The sequence below is a fragment of the Stegastes partitus genome, unplaced genomic scaffold, assembly GCF_000690725.1.
Source record: "Stegastes partitus isolate 25-593 unplaced genomic scaffold, Stegastes_partitus-1.0.2 Scaffold33, whole genome shotgun sequence".
NCBI lineage: Eukaryota > Metazoa > Chordata > Actinopteri > Pomacentridae > Stegastes > Stegastes partitus.
In genome coordinates, this window is record NW_007577764.1 from 986,210 (window position 1) to 1,010,729 (window position 24,520).

At 41.8% G+C, this 24,520-nt stretch overlaps 1 protein-coding gene across 1 annotated transcript; it reads left to right on the top strand.

Moving 5' to 3' along the window:
• The first annotated feature begins 15,627 nt into the window (after positions 1–15,627).
• On the top strand, positions 15,628–20,112 carry fstl3 (follistatin-like 3 (secreted glycoprotein)). Its single transcript, XM_008300444.1, has 5 exons — positions 15,628–15,849; positions 16,194–16,379; positions 18,140–18,355; positions 18,453–18,680; positions 18,769–20,112. Exons 1-5 carry the CDS (start codon positions 15,780–15,782, stop codon positions 18,813–18,815), a joined length of 747 nt encoding a protein of 248 aa, XP_008298666.1. The 5' UTR covers positions 15,628–15,779; the 3' UTR covers positions 18,816–20,112.
• Positions 20,113–24,520: the final 4,408 nt, after the last annotated feature.

Genomic DNA, 24,520 nt, shown 5'->3' on the forward strand with positions numbered 1-24,520 from the left:
AACGGAATGATTCTTTTTTTTTTTTTTTTAACAAAAATGGGGGTCGTGACTAGTGTCATCTCATTATGGAGCGTGCCCTTTCTCTTTCACACATTTCAGCCAGTCCACTTGTGACACTCGCACACACTCAGGCGCGCACAAAAGCAATGAAGCTTGCGCGGTCTTAATTAGGGGCCTGGTGGAAACAACCCATTCTCATTCACTCCTCCTCGCTCTTGTGAATATTAACTCTGTCATTCATGAATATCAAGATGAATTTGAAATTCAGAATGCTGCTGTTACCTTTACCCTGACCTTTTATGGAAACTTTTTTTTGGATTCCCAACATATAAGCCGCTTGTTATTGCATGTCAAGAATATGTGACTTTTCCTCTCCACCTGAGCTACCTGTTACAAAACACTTACATAACTTAAAAAAAAATTACATAAACCTTGTTAATGTGATTCAAACGGCCTTCAAATGACAAAAAAAAGGCAAGGATTCACACAAAACGATTTTTTTTTTCCCACAACAGTTGTATTCGTTGTCACCATCATGCTCCATGTGTCCTCAGTAGGTGGCTGTCTCCTGTTGGGATTACGTATCGTCCAGGAGACAAAAAAAAAAAAAAAAAATGGCCCACATGTCCTTCTTCTTTCCAGAAATATTGAATAGAGGAGCATGTAACACACAGCATCCTCTCTGTGCGATGCAGTGAGTAATGTTTGGAAATGGAGGGCTGAAGACCTTTTTGTTTTGTAACAGCTCAGAGAGCATGAGTGGTGCCAGCTGAGCCACAGGGGCATGAGGTAGGTAGCTGCGAGCAACTGACTGTATGTGTGTGTGTGTGCATTTGTGCAAAGAGAGAGAGAGAGAGAGAGAGAGAGAGGGCTTTTTTTATAACCGAACTTACGTGAAGTAGTATGTGTGTATGCGTGGGCACAAGCGTGGAAGGTGTGAGTGTAGTGAAGAGTGTGTGATGCGTGGGAGGCGCATGTGTACACTGTAGAGACGACCGCGCTGGGAAATATTGGCTCCTTTGTGCCGTCGTCACATGTACAGTACATGTTGCCTTGTTATTGTCCGCCACTTTATTTCTTCCCTCAATATCCATTATTTCCAGAAATGACTTTTTTTTTTTCTTCCTTCCTTTTTTGCCCCCCTCCTAACAGCTCTTCTACCTACTCCCATTTTCCAGCGTTAAACAGCTCATCTTACTCCACCACCTCCACCACTGCAGTTATATAAAAACACATTAGAAGGGGCAATTATGTGTGACTTTCAACAGGTTCAACAACCAACCAAAAAATGTTTTCAGCAGAGTGATTTTTTTTTTTTTTAGGCTTATGTCATGCTGTAGCTGGGACTTTAAGATGTAGTTTTTTTTCCAAAAATCTTGGATTTCTCAACCTTTGCTTTCTCATTTTGGGTTTAAAACTGTCACAGCTAAGAGTTGTAAATCTCTCTTGTGAATAATAATACAGTGTAATTTTAGACTAGATGTTGGCAAGTTTGAAGGTTGCATTTCAAAATGATTCATTTAGAGGAAATAAAGGTGCAACAACAACATTCAAGCACAACAACACAGTTCGGCGCCTACAAAAAATATTCACCCTCCCTTGAATTTTTTTTATTTTTAAAAAAGTTTTTCAGCGTTCTATATAATTTGGCTCTTTGGACAATAATTTACAAAAAAATAAATAAATCATTTTAATTTCGACAATGTCAGTTAATTAAAAATATAAAATTTCAAATAAGTGATTGCGTAATTAATCAAGCCAGCATTAGCAGATGCACCATTGGTCACAATTACAGCATTGAGTCTATTTTGGATTCATTTTTGCACATCTGGACACTCCAGTTTTCCCACATCTGGAGCTTTTGCGTTAGTTCAGACAGACATAGAGTCACAAGGCCCTTTTCTGTCCAATCGTTGCTTGGTTAAGTCCGGCCCTCCCACTGAGCTGCTTTATAACCAGCGTTCATTCATTCATTCTGACCGCTCCACGCTGCTACACCAGCCGCTACAGATCCACAAATCTCTCTCATGCAGGTTGTAAAACTCACAGTTTGGAGACTTGTTCTTACCTTCTGACTGTAATTATGTCCGACTGGGCCGATCCATCTTCAATGTGTGATCATTAAAACCAGAGCAGGCCAGCCTTGCAGAAGTTAATGATCACGTGTCCTGAATCTCGAGGGTCGGCTGTTACTCTGGAAAATCCCATTCATCATCCTCAGACAATTTTAAAATCCAGCAAGAGCTTCTAGCAGTCAAATCTAACCTCCAAGCAGCGTAAATCACCGAGAACTTTTGATTTGTTTCGGCTACTTCACTTGATATATTCCTAAATCCACATCAGAAACAGCTCTAACCATCTAAATCCTGCTCCAACTCCTCCTCTCATGGTGTCTCCTCAAGGCGTTCATCAGTCTCTCATCTAAACACCACACAATCCAAATTCAAGCTCCGAATTCAGCGCCTGCTACCTGCCACACAACTTCCGGGTTCAAGTCCGCTGGCCCCGCCCACGAGAGTGACATCATAGCCGACTCCCGGTACAGGTGGAACAGTGATGCAGTGGCTAGCACCATCACCTCACAGCTTGAAGATCCTTGGGCTTTTCTGTGTGGGGTTTAGGGTCTTTCTGTGGGAGTATGTATGTTCTCCCTGGTCTGCGTGCGTTTTAATGGGTGCTTTGGGTTCATCACACAATCTGAAGATGTGTTGAGATTAATTAATGATTCTAAATTGTTTGTAGGTGTGAATGTGAGTGATCCTTGTCTACCTCTGTGTGGCCCTGCGATGGACTGGTGACCTGTCCAGACTGTACCCTGCTTTGGCCCAAACTCAGCGTAGATGTGCTCCAGCCACTACAGAGTGTAAAGAAAATGGATGGATGGTACAGGTAAGGAGTGTAGACTTCATAGATGCTTCGAATAACGCACACTCCCAGTGGCATCCATTGGGAGCTTAGTGAACAGAAACCACATTTTGTTTGCAGTCAGACGGACTTTGGTTGTGCAGTGGCAAAAAAAACTCAAAAAACTGTATTTGTCTCCTCATAGTCATCAATCAGTCACTAAGTATATAATTAGATTTAATATTCTAGCTAGGTGTAATAGTATATAGAATAATATAGCTAAGAAAAATTGATTTGGAAAATTACCCTGGCTACTATAAATATAGGGGTAAGACTCTATTGCATCGATGATTATGAGCTAATATACTCAATTGAGGTTAATTTTCATGTGTAAAAATGTAAATTAGAGCTTAATTTCCACACTTAATACCTTGACATCTTAGCTATTATAGTTAACTAGGTATGTCCGTAATTAATAATACCATAGGGTCTCAGCCTTACCAAATATTCCAGTCAGGTAAAGTACTATTATATATGTTCATAAGGCTTAAACCATTACTTTTACTCTGGTAAATTTACCCAACAATAACTCTATAGGGACTAAAACACAGTACTTACACTTGTTCGGTAATTCTTACTTCCAATCATTTTTCTTTACTGAAGATCATTTTGACAAAACAGCTCTTGTTTTAAACTCATTCGACTTCACTTCATCTCTAGATTCCAGTAGATGAGTGTCTGCCCCAGGACAGGTTAGATCTGTTTGGAGTTTTCCAGATGCTTATCATCTTAATCTATAATGAAGTGTGGGCAGATGGTCTTTGTTCGGGCACTTTACCCATGCAGCATTAATTATTTCTCAGGCAACTCTTTTGTGTTGGGACTGCTCAGCCTTTGTAAATTGTGAATAAGTTGCTCGTCATCTTGACATGAAGAGTCATGGTCAGATTCACAGTGGGTCACTGTCACAGAGGCACTGAAACAGCATCAACGTCTTTTATAATGAAACGCTGGAATCATTGGTAACCTCAAGGTTCTTCTTGGACACTGCTGCCTTAGCGGGTTTTGGGGGTCTTCTTTAACATTTCGTGAGGTGAGCCTCTGTTCAAGGAGCCTCTGCTCTAGGAAGGCTCACCTCCACATCCCATGTCAATGCTGTGGTCTCTCCTCTAAGCTACACAACCCTCCGCTCATCCTCCGCAGCAGATTAACATTTTCTCCACCTGAATGCCATCAAATATCTCTCAAATACCATGAATAGTTCCTATGAGGCATAATCTGTGATAACTACGTATAACTGGGGCACTGTTTAATGTCAGTTCTTGACGGTGATGCATTTTTGCACAGATTCAAAAGAAACGCGTCACGCCTGACGCCACTCATAGTCCCATATCTCACATAGTACATTACCTTTGTATCAAGTCACTATAGAAGTGCCTTGTCGAATGTTCATCTGTGTGCATTCAACTCACTCCTGATTGTCTGCATTCAGATGTGAAGGTCGTGCACGCCTGCATGATATCAATGGAAATGTGACACGCTTGTCTAATTTCAGGAAATTTGACTTCATTTCAAGGTGACTCTGCTCATCTGCTCCGTTTAGAAGCGCAGGTTTGGGTGTTTGTGATCTCAGGGACCGTCTGTGTCATGCTTGCTCAGATTGTTCCAGAGCATCACTCGAAGAGAGTCACAGTCAAACACAAATACATGCCCTTCTGAAATGAATGCTTAAATCATAGACTGCATAAAAGATGGACGTTGGTTTCTGCACTGAGAAAATGAAACCAGGGTTTTGCTACTTCCTGGTTGACATCTTGGATTTTTGGAGCCAGTGAAGCAAAAATCATCGGAGGGGGGCGGAGCCATAGGAGCAGCGATTGGTCAGACGGATTGAGAGGCGGGCCCTCTCTGCCCGCCCACATTTACCGCCTTCTGCTCGCTTCATCTGTATGGTCGCTGCCGACTGTCAATCAAGCCAGCCACGCCCCTTGCCCCGCAAAATGTTGACGATTTTTTAAAAATTCAGCATTGATTTATTTTCAGATTGGCCACCTGATCTCTGGACTTGACCATGAAAACTAATTTTTAAAAAATCCTGAGCTGTAGGAATGCAGTATTTCGTGATCTGTGATGACTTCTTTTCCAATTCAAGTCTGTGGGAGCCAGGGCTTTTTGGAGCCAGCAGCTAGCGGACGTAGTGATATTGCAGGTTTTTGACACTTCCGGGTTGGCTTCATTTTTCAGGGCCGGTTGCTACGTCCATCTTTTATACAGTCTATGGCTTAAATCTGACAAAGGGTCCTGTCAAAAAACTGTCACGTTGCCCTGGGATCATAGGTAAACTGCCCTTTTTTACATCCTGCTACAAATTCTCAATTGGTTTGAGATCTGGGCTGTGATTCAGCCACTTCAAAACATTTACCTAGTTGTCTTTAAACCATTTCCGTCTTATTGTCTTTATAGAAAACAAATATTCTCCCAAGCGACAGTTCCGTAGCAGTCTGCATCAGGTTGTCCTCCGGGGCAAAATTCACTTTGATGGGAATGTAAGCCGTTTTACAGGTATGTGGTCATAAACATAAATCCTGGTAGTTAGAAGAAAGAGCAATAATACAAGGAGAGGTCACCAAACATCCATCTCTGGGGACGAGGAATGTTCTTTCAAATATTGCGGCGATCCCTATTGTAGATGTTGAGATGGTGTATTTCAGTGGTTGAGGGAAAACTTTGACCAACTTTGGAAAAGTGACGCAATCACTAAAGTAACTAAAGACCTTTGATTATTCAGTCTGAACCAAGACAATGGACAAACAAATCAAATTTTGCTGGTTGACAAACTATGCAACCACTTTTAAATGACAAAAACAACATCTTCTTGTTACCTATTGGCTCACCTTCTACCCACAGTAACCTATGAGCAGCTGTGTGGGTTCTATCGCCAATATACAGTATTAGTTTTGTGGCTTTTCTTCAACCCTGTGTGCATATAAAGTGATTCCACACGGGGTCCTGATCATACACCTTAGGAGGATTGCTGCATGGGCCCCATGTGCATGCTACTAAAAGTGCTGCTGAATATCAATGACACTGGCATTCCCTCTGATCACAGTGTAACCCCGAAGGCTTGCAGCTGTACCCTAGTGAATGTATTCTACTTTAAGGTGCTTTTGCTGCCAGTCATTAATACTGCATGGACTCCAGCATGGTGCCTCTACTCATGACATTCATATTTACACTGAGTGGGGTAATTAATTCTAAAGACCCATCTGCCCTTTTGCTTGTTTAAATATTTATACAGCAGTCAGTCGTTTCTTCAGTTACCATTTATTCCCATCCACTCCGCCTGGCTCTGTTTAAAAAAATAAAAAACACAGCTCCCATATATGGCAAACAAATTGATTTAATTCTCTGGAATAATTCATTGTTGTTGACGAGCAGAGAAATAGGTAAAGGAAGCTCATCGATCAGCTTGTCGGGCATCGTTCTGCAACCGAAAACCAGCTGCAAATATCAAGAGCTATCAAAATCAAATCGTGTTTGCAGCGACGGTGACTGACAGCGATATCGGCGTGTTGCATGCTCGACTCGTGGATGTGTTTGTTTTCAGAAGTGATTCATTTTCAGCCTGAATGCAGCAAATCCAAAAAAATTTCAGAGCTGTCATGTGTCACGCTGAATTCTGAAAGTGAGAATCAAAACTTTCCCTCCTCTGTTTAATTTTATTTATCTGTTTCTGACAGCTTTCGGCGCAACAGCGGCAACAGATGCACTTTTGTTGCCATGGTAACTGCTGCCAGTGTGAGCATCAGCTCTTGTGCATTCAAGAGTCTTTAAAGGGCTAGCTCGCAGACACAGGATGGGGAAGTTGGAAAATGACTAGTCGAGAGATGATTTCTTTTGATCCGGTCTGACAGCAAATATGAATACAAAGCTTTCTGTTGATGATCCCTTACAGCAGCTGAATCTTTTCATGCATTGACAATGTTTATCCCTGCTTATTTCTTAAGAGCTCTTTGTCAGTGTTTAATATGCATGTATGCAAATAATGTTTTTATTACACTTACAAACATACATTAGTTTGATTTATTTTTTGGAGCTTTGGGATCCTGCCTCATGCTGCAGGATGTCATCTGCGTAGTGGTTCACTCCGTCATGCCAGTGAATCCATTCACAAACATAATGATGAAAGGCTCAAAGCAAATAAGCTTCATTTCAACACAATACAGGCGACAGACAAAAGCTTGTTTGCACAGAGACACACACAGACACACACCGAAATCTGCTGAAGGTGTTGTTGCATTTCATCTAAAATGTCATCTGTGCTTCATTTTTTGGAGCACTATTTCTCAGGTAGGCAGGACAGTGAGTGAAATTGCTGCTTCAGAGGCAAACAGGAGAATGATTACTTACTTATGCAGTGTGATGTGTTGTATCAAGAACCTGTCTACAGGGTCGCACTGGAACAGTGGAAAGGGGACGCTGTTTCTGTGTAATTTGGGGACAAACAATGAGCACATTATGTATTCTTTTCAGAGTTATCCACCACATGCAGTAGTGTTGGTGTTTACCAGTATTCAACATGCGTGAAGGTGACATTTTTGTTTTTGAAAACTAACCTGTTATTATGTTTTCTATTATCGCTGCTGCACACTCGAATGGAAAATGTACTGCACTGACATATAGCTTGTAAAATTACACAGGATGGAGGAGTTTGATTATGATTCATGTCCAGATCGCACCGTGGAGGTGACATTGCTATGCTGCGTTCACAAATGGACGTAAAGCACATCCCTGATGTATATTAAAATCTCACCTCTTGCAAATTACCCAAAGCTATTGATGTTGTGTCATTTCTGACCACCTCCAGATGTGACTACACCTATTGACAGATCACCCAGGATTGATTCAAATCAAAGGTGTTAGAAATGTCAAAGAGATAACGTGAGCTTAACACATTTATAAGCGATAGTCTACAGGGGGTTTGATACTCAGCTTTCCTGATGTTCCCGAAGAGCATGTGAATTTTATAGCTTCAAGAGAACCAAACTGGTTGTGATTTAACTCTTAACAATAACCGAGGAGCACCTTAATTGATGGTAGAATCTCATGTCCTCCATTGGTGCCATGTCTCACTTTTGCAAGCAGCTTGAAAAATCATATAAACACCTCTAATGACAGAAAGTTATCTTTATCCACAGTGTTGATTCAAATGAAAGGTTTGGGTTGTTGTTCGGCAAATATCTTGAAGCGTCTTTTTACTAGTGTTGCTTCTGTTTGTGCTTTTCTAGCCTTCTTTTCTAATGCTCTGTCTGTGTTTGTAATGCATTCCCATGACTTCTGAGACTTTTCTCACTATGCCACATTATGTAATTTTGCACCAGTAAAACAGGAAGAGACCACAGCAAAAGTAGCGGCTGCCTACAGTAAGTGAGTCATATGGAGCTGAATACCAATTAGCAACACGAAATGTGGCAACTTTAAATGAGGTCTGACAAACTCTGTTTGCATAAGTGAGCTCTCAAGGCAACATACGGCAACTTGAAGTGTAAAGACAGCAGATGGTTTGCTGGCACATCAACAGCAGCCACAAGACATGTAGGGGAAGTAGACCAATATGGCTGCAGTGTAGCTGTCATCAGGACGCTTCTCAAAGGAAAAATTGACTTTAGAGTATTTGAATGTTGCTTGAAATCTTGTTATTATTAAATGTTAGTCGAGACAGCAGGTGATGTGATGTAAAAAAATCAAACTGATGCTTCCAGCTGTGGTTCAACTACATGCAGACAGCACCTGGTATTTTATCACACTGAATACAAATCAAACTTAGAGCTAAGTTCCATCCATCCATCCATTATCTATACGCCGCTTAATCCTCACTAGGGTTGCTGGGGGACTGGAGTCTATCCCAGCTGACTCAGGATGAAGGCAGGAGACACCCTGGACAGGTCACCAGTCTATCACAGGGCCACACTTAGAGACAGACAACCAAGCACACTCACATTCACACCTACAGACAATTTAGAATCTAGAGCTAAGTTGAGAAAGTTTAATTTCTAAGACTGATCACTGTCTAAAGCAGGATGCTATAAAGGATTTAGCAGCAAATCACTTCAAAAATAGAGATCAGCATCAGTTTAAGCTTAATTTCTGCTCATAACATACTCATTTCCTTCAGCATCAAGGTCAGGCATTCGGAGCTCTTTGTTCTGGATCAGCAGCAGATTCCTCAGTCAGATGAGTGTGTTTACAAGCACGATCAACACACTGGAATCTTTTCCCGGGAAAAAAAATAATAAAAAAGAAATATCTGACATTCTCTGAAAACTCTGTTAAGGAAATTACATACCGAAACTATTGACTGAGGCAAATCTAAGTTCCAGTCATCAGCCATAAAAAAAGCAAATTAGATACTTTCATCACATCGTTCGACAATAATTTGACACAGATTGTATTTGTCGCTCAATATTTTGGATATACGGCTGTTAATATACTGACTAAATTGCAGCCTCAGTATCAAAGTGCAATTACTGTTAGATAAAGATATTGGAACGTAAGTACAAACCCACATCCAGGCCTGACTTCTGCTTTAAAAATGTTTTATAAATCAAGCTTTGATGCCTGGGGACACTGTGGGGAACAAAAACTTGCTATTCAAGTTCAGCAAAAAAACAAAAAAACACTGGAGAGCTTTTACCAGTTCTTATGAATGCAGGAGCATGTGGCGTCTACAGGGAGTCAAACACCGGGGAGCGTTTCAGCCCACCGGGGGGAGAAACAGCGAGATCCGGAGCATCACAGAGCCGGAGCTAAACAAGCGCCACTCTGCCACAGAGGGAGACCCTGAGTCACGACTACTGCACCGGCGTCCTGCTCCGGTTGCAAAGTGGGAGGACAGAAAGAGAGCGGGGAAAAAAAAAAAAAAAAAGGGTGACATCGGGGCAGGGAGTTGGGGGAGGGAGAGGGGAGGAAGGTGAAGAGGAAGAGAGAGTGCTGTTTATATGAGCAGCGCGTGCACCAACATTAACCTTCCCCATTAATGAACCGCTGGAGGGGACTTCACATGGGCAAACACAGGAAGGAAGCGGGGAAGGAGAGGGCGAGGGAGGGGAGGAAAGTTGTGTGTTGCACAGGGGACAGAAGGGGGGGGTGATTCTATCCGGCCTCGTCACTTTTCCTGCCCTCATTGCCGGTTCAATCAGTAACACACATTAGGAGTAAATTGAGTGGATAGATGATGCAGCTGCTTTCAGCCAGTCTGGGGCAGACGGAGCAATTACCACCGCTGAGCCCCGTTTAGCTGTGTGACGTGCACGACAACAACACCGTGACTTCAGACAGGGCAGATACAAGTGGGCCGGGTACATCTCTGTATTCTCAACTGCCCTGGTGTCCGCAGCGGCAGGAAACAAAACAAGTGCGTTATTTCATGCTTGGTACAAACGATTTCAGGTTCTCAATCGGTCAAGAGTGCAGCTTCGTCCACCTGCGCTTTCACCGAATTGTAAAATCGAGGGGAAAAACGTACAGTTTAGAGATCAACGAATGACCAACCGATGGAAGTTTTAGGTCAAAACGTGTAAATGTCAGCGATCATGAAGTAAACCAGTTTCCTGATGTTGAAAAAGAAGAGAGAGAGAAAGTGGTGGTTTCATCTCAAGGTCTAAGGGTCATGTAGTAGCTCCTGATGTCGAAATGTCAGCTGTCGTACCTCGGGGCAACACCAACATCATGGATCAAGGAGATAACATATGTTTCTGGGAAGAACAAACTGAACTTGGGACTGCTCTAATACCCCCAAATTAAAGCCTAATGCCCTTTTTATTAAGTGAGGATGGTAAGGTGACTTAAGGAGGCTGCTGGAAACCCTGGTTGAGCAAAGGATGGAACATTGAGACGCATGTGCAGGGCGCCCTCAGCTGGTCGTTGTTGTCAGTTGCAACTGTGGAGCGTTGACTCCGAAGGCCCAGTTCAAAAAGTTCTGTCTGGTTTTGGAAATGTGGAGACCAGATTCGGTTTGGATCACGCTGATCCAGATACAAACTTCTATCAAATCTACTAAATGCAAAATCTGGTTTGTATGCGGGCTGCAGGGCGGCACAGTTGGGTAGCACTGTTGCCTCGCAGCAAGAAGGTTGCCGATTCGCGTCCCGCTAGGGGCACCGGGATCTTTTTGCGTGGAGTTTGCATGTTCTCCCCGTGCAGCGTGGGTTCTCTCCGGGTTCTCCAGCTTCCTCCCACACAGTCCAAAAACATGTTGAGGTTAACTGGTGATTCTAAATTGTCCGTAAGTGTGAATGTGAGTGTGCTTGGTTGTCTGTCTCTAAGTGTAGCCCTGTGATAGACTGGTGACCTGTCCAGGGTGTCCCCTGCCTTCGCCCTAAGTCAGCTGGGATGGGCTCCAGCCCCCCACGACCCTAGTGAGGATTAAGCGGTGTATAGCTAATGGATGGATGGTTCGTATGCATCACAATATAGGCTACTTGCTATGGAGAGAACAGCAGCTACAACATGGGGACACTTTCATTTGAAGGGACAGAAAACAGTATGAGATTTTTTTATTTTATTTTTTTTTAAGCATCTTTTAAACAGTCATATCTCTTATGTGACCCACAAAACATAAATGTATATTATTCACAAATACAAACGTGGATATTTATATTTTGTGTTTTACATAATAGAAGGGCTGACTGTAAAAGTTAACAAAATACAATAATTCCTGCTTCACATCTCAACAGGTTGTGTAATTGTTTTTAATATACAGTGATAAATTATACTTAAGATTAATAGTTATTTTTGTTTGATGTTGACAGCTGTTTGAGTATTATTTTACAGGAACAAAAGTCTTTTTTCAGGTTTAGGTTGCTTCCTTATGATCTTGTCACCATTATGGTTAAATGAATCAAGTGCAAATTTGAATAAATGTACATATACTAAATGACACAAATGTTGTGTTATTGTAAAGTTTTATTAAATTTCATGGCTGAAATTCACTCTGAATTCTGCTAGAATCAGGATCATCCCTTTTTTTCATCACAGGTATTGTAGTACTACTAAAACGTTCTAACAAGACATAATGATGTTTTGATCCAGCTCGATACAAAGATGAGATTACATGATATAATCTGATCTTCAGAGTTTCTGAACAACCCAATATTTTTTAAATCTAATCCATTAGTCAAGATCCTACCAGGTTGCATCTGAACAACTGGCCCCAAAGGGAAAATGCAGGAGATAGTAATAGTACAAATTTTCCAAAAATGTCATAAAATCTTAAAATATGCAGGAGTCTATTTTTCCCCAACTCCATATTCATCATAGAATAATAACATCATGACTATCATTTGCCTCTAAAGTTACCCAAAACTTGCTAAAACATAGCAATTCATAAGTAGAAAAGACATTCGCCATAAATGCAATACGTTAGCCAAAGCTAACCTTTTGATGCTAACTGTTAGCGAAGAAAAAGTTTGCTCTTTCAAGGTTTTAACTATCCACACAGCTAACGTTAGTTATAATTAGCTAACATTGCATGTTTTATTTGGAATTGGATCCAGTTAACATTACAGGATACACATTACAATTAAAGGGTATGTTTTTGCCAGTAAAACTAAGCTGAGTAAGACTTAGCTTCTGATTTAGCAGTCAAGCAAAAGATGTTTAGTTAAAGTGCCAAGTGTTTGATTCTGTTTTTACCGCAGTTTAATGATGCGAAACCATGTAAGACATCAGAAATTTGCTTTCAGATTTGTAAAATCATTTTTTCTGTTTGTGAACATGCATTAAAAGAAGGTTTTAGTGCTTTTCTTCACATCTGAACCACATCAGGGCAATTGTAGATCTAAAACCACACATACTAGTGTACAAACTGGTCAGACCTGGACTAGATTGACCAACAGACGCTCACGATTCATTAACAATAATCTCTGATTTCTGAAACCTTTATTATAATCATGAAAACTCCAGGGGGGGGAATAAAAAGGAGATTTCATTACTTTCTTTCAGATGTGGTCAATGTCAGACCAAGTCCAGATCTAAAACCACATATTTATAAACTGGCCAAGTCTGGAATAAATCATGCCAGAGAGGCTAAAGACTCGTTAAAACACAGTTCCAGATTTGTGAAGCCTTTATTCTGTTGATGACAATGAAAAAAGTGAGATTTTGCCAGTTTGTTTTTTTCACATCTGGACCACATTAAACCCGGTCCAGATCTAAAACCGTTAAATATCGACTGGTAAAATCTGCACTTGATTTTCCTACAGAAACTTAAAACATGTTACCTGATTTGTGATTATTTTATTTGTGAAAAATGAGATTACAAATAGTAAATTTTGATCTGGACCAGATTTAATGTGGTCCAGATTTTATGTTTTCATTTATTTATTTACAGAAAAAGGTTTTTCCCAGTTTTAAAAGTGGATCATATGCAACTTTAGTGGTCTTCTTAATATGTCTAGCATGGTTTCATATAATCGTCTTTAGAATATTGGGGCAAGGAAGTGGAAATTGGCTGCTTAGGCATCACTCTAAGTTAGATTTACGTTACCTTTAGGGAGCTAGTTCAGCTAGATAACTAAAATTACATTAGGTTCAACTCTCTAATACTAACATTAAAAGAAAAAAACAAAAGCAGACGGTTATATGAGTTTAGTTAAACACATCTCTGCATAGATTCATAGTGAACAACCTTTGTTTTAGTTGTAAAGTGAAGCTTTTGTATCTATCCTCAATTATTTGTGTTTGTTCATGGTTCCATGTTATTAAGTTTGTGGCCCCATATGAAGCAGAGTATTCACATTTATTTGCTTGAAGTCTATCATATGTCTCAGGCTAGTGTATAACTCAGTATATACATAACCTCATAACATATCATTCTGAGTCCATAGCACTGTTTCATGTATTTCTATATGTTGAAGCCTCCTCCACTAGATGGCGCCGGTGTTTTTACCTTTTCTGTGCGGTTACGGAGTCATGTACAGTGTGACACTGAGCCCCACACCTGCCCTGTCATGAGATGCACTCACTCCATTTCACATTAGACACAGTCCGCAGCGCGTTTCTCCGATTTCATGCCGCCCCTCAGAGCCGAACCACATGAAACAGACCAGTGTTCCTCAACAATCGGACACAGTAAGCTGCACCTTAATAAAGATCATACACAAGTGGGTGCTCCAGAGTCCCCGCCATGCTGCATTCATTTGTATGGCTCGGCGGTGATGATCCAAACCATATGAGGAGCTGAGTGGATCTGCAGAGACCCAGTGAAGAGGCAGGCCACCCACAGCCATCACTCAGTGCTCTCTTTTTCGTCTTTCCTCCCCTCCTAGGTCAGGCAGCATTCCTTCGTTGCCCTGGGGGATCTCCGCTGAAGAAGCCAACATCATTCACATAGACTCAGATACTACAGCATATGCTACCTTCATTTGCCCCCCCCCCCTCATCTCACCCCACCCCTTACCAGTGATCAAACGGGAACATTTAGAGAGAGAGAGGGGGAAAAAAAAGAAGCTGTGACAGACAGATGGGCACATAACTTTGTCATTAGTGCATACCTCTCAGTGTCAGGGGTGAATGAGTGCAGGAAGAGAGACGAGCAGCGCAGATGTTCTGATCCAGCACAGATTAGCCTCTAGTCACCTCCAGTGTGTCGTTTCTGAAGCCTGGGTGGTGCTCAACAAACGTGTCTGTCCCTACAGTTGACAGATACTGTATTTATATCCACAGTATTTTTTTGTTTTTTTTTCCCAGTGTGTTTTCAGTCTGTGGCTGTCTGTGTCTGATCACAGACTAACAATGAGGGGGCAGATGTGAGTGTTTCTTGATAAGCTCCGACATAGTTTTGTTTATTGAACTTGATATATTGCTCAAGGGTAGACCACCTTCGCTCCCTCTCCTCCCTGTCATCTCTTTTGCTATTATTTTAACCGCAGATGTAGAGTGAAGCATTTATTGATAAACCCAGACAGTCAAGACAAATGCAGTCTGACAGGCAAATGGACTCAGTTATTCACGTGCTCCAGATGTATACGAATATACGTATGTATGTAGGCGCTTGATTGTAATTTAATTCAACATAATATTCCCACAAACCATTTTAGATTAGCCTTAAAAGTAACCACTTTGTTATAGCGGTGCTTTTCCTTCCACACTACAAAGAAGCACAGTTGAAGGTCACTGCTGGATCGTGTTGCTTCAGAAGATGATTTCTGAACAAAATAATGAGATTAGAAATAAGTATGCCATCTATTTCTACCAAAAAACCGCATAGAGCAGCTTATAGACAGAAAAATATTCCAGTGGTATATGTTTTGTAAGAAGATCTCAGAGTTACGCCACATTAAAAAAAAGATATTTCAGAATAAAACGACCACCAGGCACAAAAATAAAATAAAAAGTCACATTTAGAGGTTGTTATTGAACAAGGTATTTAAAAAATATACCCTAACTTGAGCTTAAATCTTTAAAATAAATATACTGTCTTTGAAAAAGCTGAAAAGTTTAATCAAGAAAAGACTAACAAAAAAATATTAATTGAATCTTTTTCCAGGACTTAATTAGCCTTTAATTAGTCTAATATGGTGTGAAAATGTTTTGTGAGGTCATATAAGTGCCCAGCGTCTGGCGCTGGAGGGCATGGATCATTTCCCGACTCTGGAAATTGAGTCAGAGTCAAACTGTGTCCTGCCCTGGCTTATTACTGGCTGAGAGGATCGCCCATCCCAGCAGCATAATTCCATCTGGGCTAAATATTTATACAGAGGGGGAACGACATCACTTATCCACAACACATTCATTCACATAAGGGAGAGCTACTTGCAGAGTTCAGTTAGAGTGAGACGCCGTGTTTGGAACATCACTTCTCCTTGTAGATATTTACTTAGACAACCTTCTGGGGAAAAAAAATAACAGGTTTTTATACTAACTCAGAGTACACAATGAGCCCTTTGATTTCTGTTTTGGGGGTGATTCTCACTTTCTATCAGATTGGGAGGAATCCTGCCGGTGGTGAGTAAACTTTTCTGTGTGTGTTTTGACCTGTGGTTGAGGTACTTTTCGTGTACTACCTTTACTGTAAATTAACTTTATGAAAAAAGTAGTGTATGCTTCTGTTTTAAACTAATATATAGATGATGAGTTTCCTGCTCTTTGCCTGTTTGCAAGTTAGAAATGATGTACGATGAAAACCCACTAAAACATCCTAACGGACAGATGCTATTTATGGGGATTTTACTTAAAAAACTGTTTTATGATGAGCCGTAAAACTTGAAGTCGAACCGACGAGCGATCAAAATGACACGATACGCTTTCGTATTAGTTTCCATGTGCTTTAATAAACTTCTGTTCTCCAGCCGGGATGTGCTGGCTGCAGCAGAGTCAGGACCAAAGGTGCGACATGGTGCTGATGAGAGGGGTGACCAGGGAGGAGTGCTGTGCCGGGGGCCGCCTGGACACGGCGTGGTCCAACACCAGCCTGCCCATGAATGAGGTCAGCCTGCTGGGCTTCCTCGGCATCGTCTCCTGTAAACCATGCAAAGGTAAACAACCAAACAAAAAAAAGTAATGAGTTAAATCTGCCAAGTAGAAGGAACCATATACTGCTTTGATTAATCACTGCAGGGCACCTTGTTAGTCAGAGTTAAAAGCCAAACTAAACCGCTTTAAACCTGGATTTAAATTCTTAACAGTCACATTCGGAATTAACATTATAAAAAGTGTTTTACTGGCCCCATGCTGCTACTGTCAGGTGGTTGTTTTGTGGTGAGCACAAAGAGTTTCAGTAACTGTTTGGATGCAATTTACTGACGTAAAACAAACGAAATTTCAAATATCACGGTCATAATTGATAAATTGGCTGTTCCATTACACAATGTAACCCCTGGCATCTCTTGGAGAGTTAGCGAAAGTTCACTCGAAACACGTCATTTGTGAATCATGACATTTAAACAATGAGTTCCCGATGCCGCTTTCTAACAAATTGCAGACGTGGATCAAGGAGAGGCGATCCACATAACTCCAGCTGTCCTGAGGAACGTCCTCCTCCTGGAATCTGTGCGAGGTTCATTCAGGTTCACTCGCAGATAAAGTCTGTTTTCGTAAGCCGCTCTTGCACTATGTGATCAATCTGAATGTCTCCATGTTGATAAATTCCAGTAAAAATACTAACTACCAGCAGTTTGAGGAAAACACGCCCAACCTCAACTTTTTCTGGCTCGTCGTGGAGTTAAATTAACCTGGAATAATCAGGCACTCAGAGGTAGCAAACAGCTTTGTTAAACTCACTCTTGCATGAAGCCAAACAATTACATTTCATCGCAAATGAATCAGAACCTGCGTTTCCTTTCCTCCCTTCATTATGTGTTGGCTTTTTCCAAAGCTAGTTAAAAAGAAGCCCTGTTTTCCTTCACAAGCAAAACAAGAAAATACATTCCTGCAGTCTGGAATAAATGCCTGCCACATGCCCAGATGCCTGGGAATCATAATGTGTCTTGATCATTTGGAATTCTGTGGGAGGAAAGCATTGCTATCGTTAGTGCCGCATTGATTGAAAACTTGTCAGTTCAGAAAAAGGCCCTGACGTCCTCAACAGACCGTATTCAAAGATCACCTCGTTGGGATAAACAGAGGAGATAGAGAGAGAAAATGTATGCACCTCAAGAAACAAAAATAAGAGATGGAAATGAACCAAAAACAGGCCAGTGGAGTAAGAGAAGAAAAACACAGGATATTGAAGTGGTACTAGCAACAGGAAATAAGGTTCTGATTGTTTACTGAATCCTCAGGACTCTGAGCTGATCAGGCATCATCTCCGCGGACTCAGAAAAGGTCCTGGGAAGAGACCTGTGTGCGTTGTCTTCTGTTGACTCTGCACTGTGTAGGATTACAGTTCCCCCTGTGCTCTGACATTATGAGGTGTCAGAGGAGCCCGGGGCTTCCTCACTTCTCATCCAGTAAACTTCTCCGACAGCTATTTGAACCCCGTCTACCTCCTCCATTCCCCCTGCAGGAGCTCAGCCCAGTCTGAGTGCAGCCGTACACATAGATGTGTTATGAAAACACGCCAGCCTCACATTCCACCCGGCGAGACACCTCTGTGTGTAACGGTCAATAAAGAGATGTGATTATTGTAAATATTGTGCAAGGTGAAAATTGTGTTATGGTCTGGGAAAACCCCAAGATTTCAGTCTTGTTTTGTGTGAAAATGCCGACGAAATCACCTGATGTCTACAGACTTGTTAATACAGTAACTGACACTGACACACATGGAAACCGCTCGCTGTGCTTCTCTTGTGTGCAGAGACATGTGAGGGAGTCAAATGCAGCCCCGGGAAGGTTTGCAAGATGAAGACGGGAAGGCCCCAGTGTGTGTGCTCTCCAGACTGCTCTCACATTTCCCGGAAGCATGCTGTGTGCGGCAGCGACGGGAAGTCATATAAGGATGAGTGCACTCTGCTCATGGCCCGCTGTATGGGACACCCGGACCTGGAGGTCATGTACCAGGGAGAGTGCAAGAGTAAGCGAGATTCATCTCATCTGTGCAAGCTGAGCTGTTCGGCACAAAAGCAAATTCGTCTGAATGCATCCTTTATGCCTTTTTTTTTTTTTTACAGAGTCCTGCTCCAGCGTGGTGTGTCCGGGAACTCACACCTGCGTGACCGACCAGACCAACAGCGCCCACTGCGTCATGTGCCGCACCACGCCTTGCCCAATACCGATGCCGTCTGAGCAGCCGATCTGTGGCAACGACAACGTCACTTATCCGAGCGCCTGCCACCTCCGCCGGGCCACCTGCTTCCTCGGCCGCTCCATAGGAGTCCGCCACTATGGCCACTGCAACAGTAAGACAACCTAAACACACCTCTCTTTAGTCCTTTCTCTATTTGTTGGTACATGCATGCCAATTTTAAATCTTCTTTTTCTGTCCAGATCCACCTCGGAAATCTACTGAAGGCAGCGAGGAGAACGCAGTCTAGACGGAAGATCCTTCACGGCCTTCTTGCAAGAAACATTTCACACCACTAGCTTCCCATCATGACCTCTTCTTTTATTTTTTTTGACAATCACTCCCCTTTGTACACAAAATGACAATGCATTTGATATGAAACAATCTGTGTTAACCTTGTGTTAGTTTGGGAAGTAGAGGCAGGATGAATGGAGATTTATCTCTTGAGCTCTTTGGGAGATGTGTGCATATTGTAAATAGAATACCAGTACTATTTATTGGAGAAGGTAGCAAGCTCTATTTATGTTTTTATCCCAGTAACAAGTTTATATACCCCTTGGGAAAGCTGATGCAAAAACAAAAAAAGAAAAAAAAGAAATATATTTATTGTTTTGTTTGTTGATTGTGTATGTACAATAAGCAGCCACTGGTATTGGCATTTCACAACTTTCTCCAATTGTACAGTCTCCATTTCCCTCGAGCTGATGGAAAGCAATGCTAATTTGTTTTGAAAGCTGATCCCAGTTTATAGTCTGCCAATGTGGTTTCAATTCGCCGCAAAAACAAGAACAAGACGGCTATAGTTCTACTGTACATACTCCAGCTTTAGTCGGGGTGGTGAGGAAGAGGTTCAACCTAAACAGACCTGTATAGTCTCTCGCCCTCTCTTCCCCCCCCCTACACATGTTTACTCTGGATCCTGGTCCAAGCTCTTGGCCACCCGCTGATCACTAAAATTAACAGTTTGGTTGTGTTTGAAGGAGTCTGTTGGTACAACCCCAAGCCCTCTACAATACCTCCTCTGTTGAAGGCTTGGCTTTGTGTTACAAATGCATTTTTTGTAGGTCTTGCTAGTTGGTTCTGATGCTGTTTTGCTGCTTTGATTGGATTGGACATTTTTCTTTTTTTTTTTTTCTTTTAAAGAACTTACCAGATAGACGAATGTAATTAGCACCGCCTGACTTTAAGGAAAATTAAATTTGTCTGGGAAATGGTTCGTCATTTGCGCCAATTGAACATACCGGATTATGCTGCCATCAGAACTGAGTCAATCTGCTGCTGACGCTGGTAAACCTGCACAGATCCACACGAACGGATGGCAGATTCCAAACGGTCAAGTGATCCAATTAAATCCTCGAAACTCAAAGCAGATGTCTGGATACTTTAGTCCTCATAGTGTAACATTTGAATGATTCTTCTGTAAATAACAGTCTCATGTGTACCTACCTGTGTACCTACTGTGAAATTTGAATGATAAATGCATCAACATATTTTTGTATTTTTGTACTGCCACTTCAAAACAACATAAAGTTTAATATTTGTCACAACGTGTCTTCTTTCTTTTAGAATAAAACTGGAACCCATTTGTTCCTTGGCCACAGATTAAAATCTACAATCTGCTTTCTCCATTATATCTCAATTCATCTTGACATTGAAGCTTAAATAGAAGACAACCAGCGCACTGCAACTGTGAAACAGTGTCCAAGATGCGTTTTGTAATATTTTACATTTGCTAATCTGTGTCACAGTCCAAATCGTAGTTGGTTCCAATCAAAGGCGACTTGCACCCTACGCTGTTTTGCTCCCACATTTGGGGTTTTGGGTGGCGGATGAGGTTCCAGCAGCCACCCAGACGCTGCCAGTCTGTGCGTGCAGTGGTTAGACCTCCTCTCCTGTGCGTGCAGCAGCTGAGTCGCCTCTTCGAAAGACCTGTCAAGGCCTCAAGGCGGCGGGGAATCAAATCCAGGCTGGGCAGCTTTCCTCTCCCTGTCTCCTCAGGGATATCCCCCTGCTCTGGATTAAGGCGGGATGGGTCAGGGGGACGGAGGGCGAAGGAATGAATGTTTCGATGGTGCCGAGGCCTGGGTACTGACTCACTTTCCTGTGTAAAGTACCTCCCTTGTTTTTCTGTCTGTAGCTCTCCCTCCTCCGAATCCTGCGCTCGGCCATGCAGCAGCATCTGGTTCAACTTTAGGGAGATGTTTATATTCCTGTCCAAGTACCCTTTTATTACACTGGGAATGGAATTAGATGTTTTGTTAGTTCGAACAGGGCACATAACAATGCCACCGAGGGGCCGTTGCTGTGCCCACACATAAAACACACAAAAATGTCTTCTTTCAGAGATGGATCGTTGAATGATTTTGACTCATTGTGTACAAAGTCATGTGTGATTGATCGATCCGAGGGAATCAAAGAAGTTTTGACGCCACACAAACTTATTGGTCAGATTTTGTCATCAGGCATAGAGATGTCACCTCAGCAGTCGTTGCATTTTATAGTCACACCGGTTTTGGATTAATAAACTGAATTTTATTCCCCATATCATGCCTTTACCTGCCTCACTATACCATGTGCTACATAGGATGTTTAAGCCAGTTATTCCCACAGCGTTTATCATCTATAAATTCTTGTGCGACCCGCACAGTAAACTCAACAAACCAGTGTTCCTTGTCATAGCTTGAAGTGTCTCAACCCCACAGGAATTTGCAGTGAACACCCACTGGAATAAAGCATTCGCCACGCTTTGAGGTGCACATGTGTTTTTTTTTTCAGCCAAAATACACAAAAATAAAGTTGAGGCAGCATTTTTGGTACATGTATCTGGACAAACCATCACGATAGGTACATGTTGTTCAAGACAAATAAAACCCCATTTGCTGTTGTCATTATGACTGTGTAATACCTTCACCAGGAACAACCTGTATATCTCTTTTTTTTTTTTTTTTTACCCACATAGCCCTCTGACGGATGTCGGATATGATGCGCCTCTGTCACACCAGGGGTGGTAATGACATAACCACAGCCTAAACCTATGAGCCATTTCAGAGCTATTCTAATTACACTCAACAAGAGACCTCAGGAATTCTCTGCCCACTTTGCTCCATATTTCATTCTCTTTTTTTTTTTTTCTTGACATCTTTGTGGCGTGTCCAAAAAGGTGTCAGGCTCCCTTCCCACTTCAACATGACTTTATATGTGTGTGTGTGTGTGTGTGAGTGTGTGGGTGTGATTATGGCTGCATCCCTCCTGTTTGGAGCTCACCTGTTATGACCATGGGATCAGTCACACACATTACATCACAACCCCTGGCTGAGTTGTTTATATCCCGACAAACACATGGGGCCATAATGTGACGCCCACACTGAGATCTCAGGGATGCGTAATCATCCTGCTCTGATATGTCGAGTTTCTTTCTCAACAACGTCCACATGGTATCATTTCCTCCAGCTTGCCGTACTACTTCCAGTAAGTTAACAGCCAACATTTAGGTCTGAAATGATGTTGTGATGAAACCGAGGCGCTGTGGAGTGTTTCGGAGACCACCCACTCTCTGGATCGCGCCACTGGATTGTAAACAGCTCCGTCCCACAGCTGAAACTAATAGATATCAGATCCATCACTCTATTTGAATATATCTTCCTGAGACATTATTTTCTCAGAGCTGCTTTGTTACATGGCACGTCTTTTTAATTTACCACACATGCATAATATTTTACTTCTGACAATTGATCATTGCACTGACACAACAGCCCACTCTCCAGTATTATAGTTGGCACAGCTACAGATCATGTTTTATGTACTTCTCGGAAAGGCTTTCTTTACTTTTTATAATCTGAGGTAATGCAGATTCTGTTAGGGGGAAATTACACGGATGGTCAATCAAACTGTCGCCACAGATTACAACTCACTCAGCAGTTCCAAACCCGGTGAACATGACGATGTCAAATACTGGGAGGGAAATCTCTGAGGTCTTACTACAGGTCTGATCAGCTCATGCTTTTAGTGCTGCAGGGTGGATGTCAGGCAAAGGACACCAAAAAAAAAAAAGCAGACTATTGATTAATTTGTCTCGTAGAAATGTTGACAGCAAAGCTCTGCACTCAAATCAGCTTACTTCCCAACCACTTTAAGCAACAACCTAAATCCAGGCCAGCGTACTGCAAATCAACTGTGTTTTTCAGCATCAGATCTTCAACAACAAATCAGCAGAGTTAGGAAGTTGTGTAAATGCTAATTATCCCCAATTATTCTTGGTGAGTTGTTTTACTTCCTCGTCGTGACCTCTGGGATGGCTTCTCCACGGGCGCTGCGTGTGGTCCGGCCCATATGTACCAAGCCTTAACACGAGGAAAACGTACAAGAAGCACAACAAGACCGACTGCAAGGCTCTGTAAAAATATATTAAACATTATGATGGAATATTTGGTTGTTGTCTGTGATGAATTTGCTTCGTTACGATCCATAAATATGAAGGTAAAATCACCTCATGGGGGGGTTTCAAGTGTTTGGAAACGTGTGCCTGGGACAATATGAGGTTATTGCCTCTCTGCCTTGGCAGCCACAAGGTCATTGAATTAACTCTGGTTTGAAATATCAAGTTGCATAATACGAAGGAAGTCCATGAAGTGTGATAATTGGGCTGCACATAGCTCCCAAACCTGACTCAAATTGAGACCAATTGTGCAGTTTGAGGCTTGGAAAATCACCAGACCGTGACCATAATTTCACATCAGCTTTTCAGGTGGCTCTCGCATAGAAGAATACCTTCTTTTTTATGAGCCTTGGCCAGATACATACTTGTTTATAATGGAAAGTTGGTTGGTCGTTGTGGAAAATTGCTCAGGCATTTAATTTGCTGTCATGCGTTTCGCAAATTCAGCAAAGATGAGCGTGGAAAAGTTGCTCTGGCTCAGATTTCGTTTGATTTATTTGCCTGTTCATTATCAACAGAGTCTTTTGGACGAACAGCTACAATAGCTACGAGCTAATTCAGTCATCTGTCAGAAGATGTGCTGCACTGGTCAAACTAGAACAGTGTAAACACAAGTAAACATCGACGGCCCTCGTGGTGCCTCTTCCTACAGACACAGAAAGAGGGTCAGTTTTACATTAACTGACCTCATGTATGGATCTGGGAGCGTTGCACAGTGTGGACTTCTGTTAATATGAGACATTTGTGTGAGCAAATATTTGCTAACTCACACATGCTGCATGTGCAAAATATTCCAATAACTCTGGACTTTGTACTGGATAACCACACCGGCATACATGCAAACAGACACACATTTACCAAGAACACACCGCACGTCAAAACCAAAGCTCAAGTGGGGAATTTTCTACCCTCAAGTGGGGCGATGATGCACCCTCGAGTGCATCATTTTGTTCTGTGAGTAATGGTTAGTTAGACTATACTTATTATAAATTACCACATGCAAGCCTTAGGCCATTCTGAAGATTTCAGAATGGCATCAGTGAGTGTAAACTGTTTAACAAGTCTAGTCTAAGCAGTGCTTTAAGCTAAATGCTAAGGTTAACATGGAACTACGCTCAACGACAAAACTGGCATGCTAATGTTTAGCATGTATAATATTCAGTGGCTAATTAAGACAATACTATGCCAAAGGTGCTATAAATGTTAAGTGGAATGTTATTATTTTGTAACGCATTTGATCAGAAATTTACATAAGACTTGGAAAATGAAAAAAGCCACCAGATCCAGTAGCGTTTTTTCCCAATTCTGTCATCCCAGAGATAGATTTTCATAGAAACACTGGACTCCCCCAGATAATGCAACAACTACATACTTTGATGTTGTAGCAACCCTTTTTAATCATTTCATTAGAATCATTTCAGCTTTGTTTCTGGGAAACCATGCTTTGTCTGTCATTTCGACATATCGGATGGGTCAATATAGTACACAACCCATGAAACAGTTTTTATTATGGCAGCACA